The sequence below is a fragment of the Buceros rhinoceros genome, unplaced genomic scaffold (assembly GCF_000710305.1).
Source record: "Buceros rhinoceros silvestris isolate BGI_N320 unplaced genomic scaffold, ASM71030v1 scaffold7499, whole genome shotgun sequence".
In the NCBI taxonomy this organism is placed as follows: domain Eukaryota; kingdom Metazoa; phylum Chordata; class Aves; order Bucerotiformes; family Bucerotidae; genus Buceros; species Buceros rhinoceros.
In genome coordinates this window covers 62780-68595 of record NW_010429676.1, presented here as the reverse complement: position 1 = coordinate 68595, position 5816 = coordinate 62780, and the positions used below count along the sequence as shown (strand labels likewise).

Sequence of the window (5816 nt, the reverse complement as noted above, 5' to 3'; positions counted from 1 at the left end):
CTTGGATGTTGCCTGACAAGCACTTCTCCAGTTGGGGAATCTGTCTTTTGAAGGTCTGGTCTCACCACTGAGCTGCCACACTTCCACAGCTTGCAGGTGGCTGAGGTCTCCTGAGATGGGAGCATGCAGTGTGTTCTTAAAGATATTTAACAGCGATTAGCCTCATGCTGCATGGCGCCAGCTGCTCTGAAATGCCCAGCTGCACTATTGGGATGAAGGTATTTCCAGCAAAATGTTTCTACGCACCAGGGTCACTGGACTCTAACAACTTCCATTAAGCAAGCAGCTGTCCTCCATCCCTAACCCTAACGCTTGCAGCCTCTTCCTGTCACTCTGCTGCTGTTTTCTCTGGTCATGTTGCAATCCCTCATGCCAAGGACTGCAAACATATTTTAGACACCGTTCCCCAGCTCCGTGTCAATAGCTGCAGGTGACATACACAGTGCAAGTAAGAGCTTGCTGACTGTTGACACAACGATGTCTTGTTGACACAAGAAAGGGAAAAAAAAAAACCAACAGAAGACGACTATTGAAAGGTTGATTGTGCATTTTCTGGATATGAGGAACACGTTCTTTCTACCCCACCCCTACCCCCCCCAAAAAAGAAGGGTTAAAATAAAGTAGCTTGGGTCATATCTCCAACAGAGCTGGCGCAGCACTTCTGAAACGCTGGCATTTCATCATCTCATCAGTCCCTGCCAGGTGAAGTTCTGCCAGCCTACATAGACACGTGTTTACACAAGAGAGAGGATCACCCAATTCTTACCAAAGCCATGAATAACTCCAAGAGTAACCCACAGTTATAGAGAAAATAAAAGGTTTTTATTTTCAGGTTCTTTACCAGTTGCTCGGAGTATTTGATCAAAAAGTTTTCCTTGCCAACCTTTTCTATGGTACAACTTCAGAGCGTTTGTCTGGTGATAACAAGCCTTTGTTATTAGCAGCCTTTCCAAAGCCAAAGGTAGGAAGAGATAAACTGTGCAAATAAAGGGGTTCACAGACTGCCAGTACTGCTGAGGTTATAAAAGGCGCATTTCCCCTGAAACAGTCATAAAAATTTGAGGGGTTAACTGTGAGCTAAGATCCTGCTCAAATCAGTGAGATTCACCCCAGCACAGAAGGGTTAACACTCAGGCCACCTCTGAGCCTTGAAAGGGGTTTTCTTAACACGCAGGCCAGGAGCTCTCTGGTTTGACAGGGAAAGGGAAGGTGCTTTACCCGCGTGGGGAAACAGCAGCCTCCAGCAGTCTCAGGATCCAGCCCAAAGGCTGCACACACACAGAGCCTGTCGGCGGCGGCTGCTTCAGAGCAGTCCCCGACCCGTGAGCTTTGGGAAGCTGGACACAGACGTGCCTGCAGAAGGAACGACTCCTTCCCGGGTTGGTCATGCGTTCTTCCCTCTACAGATCTTGTCTATCGACGCTAACACAGGCTGCCAGGGTGATGCTTTGAGTGAAGCCACATCCATCCTCCCCAGACAGCTATTTTCCCTGACGCTGTGGGAGATGGTGATGCTCCGTGTTAACTGACAGCATTGCTCTCTACTGAACAATGAAGAGATAAGCCACTCTAGAAGACAGCGTGTGGTTTTTCATCTTCTGCAAAAGGACTTCTGTCATCTCAGATGCTTCAAAATGACAAAAAGTTTTTTATGTTTTCCCTAGTGCATCTCACGCACATGCTGGACACAGTTCTATTGCTAGCAAGTTAAAGAAACAAACATTTTATTGACCATTTTGCCCTGACACAGAGAACTAACTCACCATTGCAGTTATCACTCAACTCAGGGCTTGTTATAATACCCCTTTAAAGTAAGAAAGCACATGCTTTTGCTGGCCTATGCCCAGATACATGCAAATTTATGCAAACACATGCAAATACACGTCTGCTTTTTTGCCAGTGGATGTTGGCAGGTTTGTACATACGATGTAGTGAGAAGCGATAGCAAAACAGCAAAGGGGAGGGCTGAGAAAGCAGAGATCTCTGCATTTCTGAAGAGCTTTTGTTCAAGTCTGCTGAACAGTTGTTTAAACAGTCCAGGTCTGGGAGACTGACAAGTGCTTTAGAAAAGCCCGTCCCACAGAGTTAGTCAGCGGGTGGTCAAGGAAGTTACTGCAGTGATTTAAGACATCGGCCCTTCATGCTATTGTTCAGTCCTGTTAGAAAAAATAACTTACGCAACACTAAGGAATCAACGAACTGTAATTCAGAACGTGGTCTGAAGATGAGACACCCTCTGCGCAAGGGCTGTCAAAACAGGGCTTTCATTCCCCTCAGGCATCCACCTTCCACCCTGCTGACCCGGCAGAGGCCCTGCGGCTGATTGCACAGCAATTCACAAATCATTTCACAGAAAGAACAAGACGACTCTATTAAAACGCCCCCTTAGATAAGAGTGGGAACAGGCGAGCACTCACCCCATCGCACTCTGACGCCGCTGCGTACAGCCCCACGTGGCTCAAAGGTTTTCTACTCTGTCCGTGCCCAAGAGCTTTAGAAGGCTCCGAGGAATCCTCTGTCTCCTGCACAGGCATCAGCTCAGGGGAGGGTTCAGCTACCCACTCCAAGGTGCCTCCAGAGCTGATCGTTGCCATAAGAGCTGGAGACTTGGATTGGATCAGATGTCTCAAAGAGACATCCCTTCACCAGGAGCCACACGGACCTGTGCTACCAAGAAAGTGCACCGTGTACGTGCTCTTACAAGCATCTGTTTTCTTCCCTTGGAGTGGGGTGAGAAACTGTGGCAATGGACAGCTGCTCAACTTTCTTCCACAAAGTGCTCAGAAATGGGCGAGTAGCAGCTTGCACCTGAAGCTCTTGAGTGTGGATGTCCGTTCACTCAGGGGAAATACAGCCGTGCATGGGTCCTCAGGCTGCCATGTCCTCTTCCATCCCGTCTTTTCCCTCCCCTCAGGTTCTTGCATTCCCAGGCCAGCAGGAACAATGGAGGCAATAACACATCACAAAGGCTTCAACATTTCAACCAGCACCCAACAAGAGGCACAGTTTGAACATCTCTTAGAACAGTATTTCTCAACTTTTTATAGCCAAACTACTACCTTGTGTTCCATCACCACTGTGGGTTTCAGTAGCCACCAAATCAGAAGTTGGCTGTGCTTCGAATATCTGCTTATCTACGTAACAGCCGTCTGCTGGCCTGCCTCCTCGCTTGCAAGCACTGCTTGTGTTTTATTAGTCGTCTTTGTTAGCAATTTTTCAACCATTTGAAAGCTCACCTCCTGATATCTTACGTGCTGCTCATGGTCCACAGGTTGAGAAACGCTGCCATCCTGCCCTGGTTTAAAGACTCTAGGAGCAGGGGTATGGTGGTTAACCACCCTGACAGTTTTTCTAAGAGGCCTTGTGCAATCAGTAAGCTGAAGTTGAAGCCATTCCTGAAACTGCAGGTGACCTAGAATCCGGCATTTTGGCAACAGGAAATGAATGCAGATGCAACTTTCCCTTTCTTCAGCAAATACCTAACCTGCCAAAAAAAAAAAAAGACACCCCAATACATACGTACACACACACAGAGCTACAAGTGTAACTAAAACCACCTATAAACCTATCAGAGACTAAAATGAGCTCCGGGAGCCTTTTCATACCTATCGGCACGAAACCAAAGCATCCCGTGGAACAGGCTACCGTTATGAACGAAGCACACGTTGATACCTCCCCTTTTGGGAGAACCCTCAAACCTTCATCGCTGTGATGCCAGACCCATGTACCTGACCTGTTCCTGCTGTTCCCCTGGTAAGGGCAGAGAGCCATGGTGTGCTCGGATGTGTTAGGAAGCAGCAGCAATACACATCATGTACCTGATCCCCGGCTTTTCCGGGGGGAGCCATGTGAATTGGTTGATCGTTGTCTAAGTTTCGGATGCTTGGGTCTGCCCCATGGTCAAGGAGCAACTGGACGATTTCTTTCTGGTTCTTGCCATGAGGCAATGCAGCTGCCATATGCAAAGCGGTGTTGCCATGTGCCTAATGCAGTGGAAGAAAAAGAAAAATAAGGACAAAAAAAACAAGGTGGGGGGGGTAAGCTCCTGATAAGCTGTGCCAGATAAGCAGAATTGTCCTAGAAATGGAGACTTGTGAAACAACAAGAACCGTCTCACTGGGAAACACTTAAGTCAGTCTAAGAGGCGCAAACCACACTGATGTGTTTTCCATCACACATGGGCTCTGCAAGGATCAACAACAGCACACGCATTTTGTGCTTCACACATCTTCACTTCTACAATCCCTTGCAAGTGCCACCTTTGAAAGGTACCACGCTGTCCCGGTGGTCGAGCCGAGCCGGGGCTCCCGCAGCCCCTGCCCTTCTCTGGCTTTGCGTGCTGTGGACCAAACAGGGCTGCAGGTGGCTTGTCTCTGCAGCAGACAAAATAAATCATGCCAGGCTTCAAACCTTCTCCCGGTTCCTTCCCAGAGTGCGCGGGTGGTGCGTGGCTTTCTTCTCAGAGCACTGTCACTAAGCAGAGCCCTGAGGTCAAGGGCCTACTTAAGCACACATTGACTCCAGCTTTTCCAGTATTTGCAGAATACTGGATAGAATACGGGAGCGATAGACCCAATTTGTGGGGAAGCCGCGCGGTGGCGCAGGCTGGAGCATGCCGCAACTGGTTGCAGAAGAGCGCTGCTATCACCAGACCGTGTAGAAATCTGTGCCCCTGCCTAGTCAGGTATGACTGGTAACGGTTTTAAATGAGAAAAACTTAATAAGCAAATGCATAGGGCAAGGTATTTTTAGTCTGCAAGAAGTCTCATTTAGGCAGCTGTATATTTTTTTCTCTCAGAAACTATCGTTTGTCATGAATGTGGAATGGTTGGACACAAATTGCAATGTGTGTTACTATTCTAGCTGTTAAAAGGAATGTGTATGATTTTCAGGTCCCATTTACCACTGAGACCTAAGGGACACTGAAGCACAAAACAAACCAGCAGAAATCTTAGCAGCTATTCTCAGACAAGGCATTCTTCACAAGCCCTGAACAAGCAGATCCTTGTCGATTTTATCATCCCAAAGAGTCAAGTTCTTTACAGGACTTCTCGTTAAACTGGAAACATCTGCATTTGTTTGCTGCATCTTTGTGCAGGAGCACTTGATAACTTCCAAATCCAAGCATGGGGCTAAGAAAACAAGGCAATCCTGGCAGTGCCTGATCTTGAATCCTCCTGGTGACTTTAACAGGGCTTATGCGAGACAATGGTCCAGCACCCCAATATGTGGGCGGAAGAGCTAAAAAGCCAGGACAGGTATGAGATCCTGCCATCATATTTGTCACTGTGCCAGACAGCTCACCAACAAGACTGAAGACTCCGAGTGATCCTATCACACTAAGAAGCTCTCACAGAACTGTGATCAAGAGACAACAGCAGACTCCCGCAGACAAGCTAGCACCTGCCTCACGGGTCTTAAATCCTACAGAAAGAATGTAGTGAAAGGCTGCATAAGGCCCTTTACTGTACAGAAAGACAGAAACTCGGTGCTATTGCCCACAAAACATGTTTCCTCTGGTCCAACAGAAATCTGTAGGGGGGAAAAGGTGAAGCTGACCGGTATCTTTTTCCCAAGTGAGCAACTGAGTTGACAGAAAACATTTGATTCCTTTCTGACAGTCACGAGGCATGTGGATGCTCTAGGGAGTACGAGCAAGGCTAAGAGACTGAAACCACTGAAATGAAAAGCTGATGCACTGACCCTCTCAAAACGGGAAGCCCTAGCCTTGTCCTCCTCTCCCTCTGTCCTTCCCTGCTGCCTTTCCCCTCTGCAGAAGCACCCTGGATCACCCACTTAGTCCTGCTGAGATGGAG

General features: G+C 48.0%; 1 protein-coding gene across 1 annotated transcript in view; it reads right to left on the bottom strand.

Moving 5' to 3' along the window:
• Positions 1-3412: 3412 nt before the first annotated feature.
• NFKBID (nuclear factor of kappa light polypeptide gene enhancer in B-cells inhibitor, delta) overlaps positions 3413-5816 on the bottom strand; it is a 7633-nt gene continuing 5229 nt past the window's right edge. Inside the window, 2 exon segments of the mRNA XM_010142722.1 lie at positions 3413-3484; positions 3819-3983. Coding sequence (XP_010141024.1) covers positions 3413-3484; positions 3819-3983 — 237 coding nt within the window.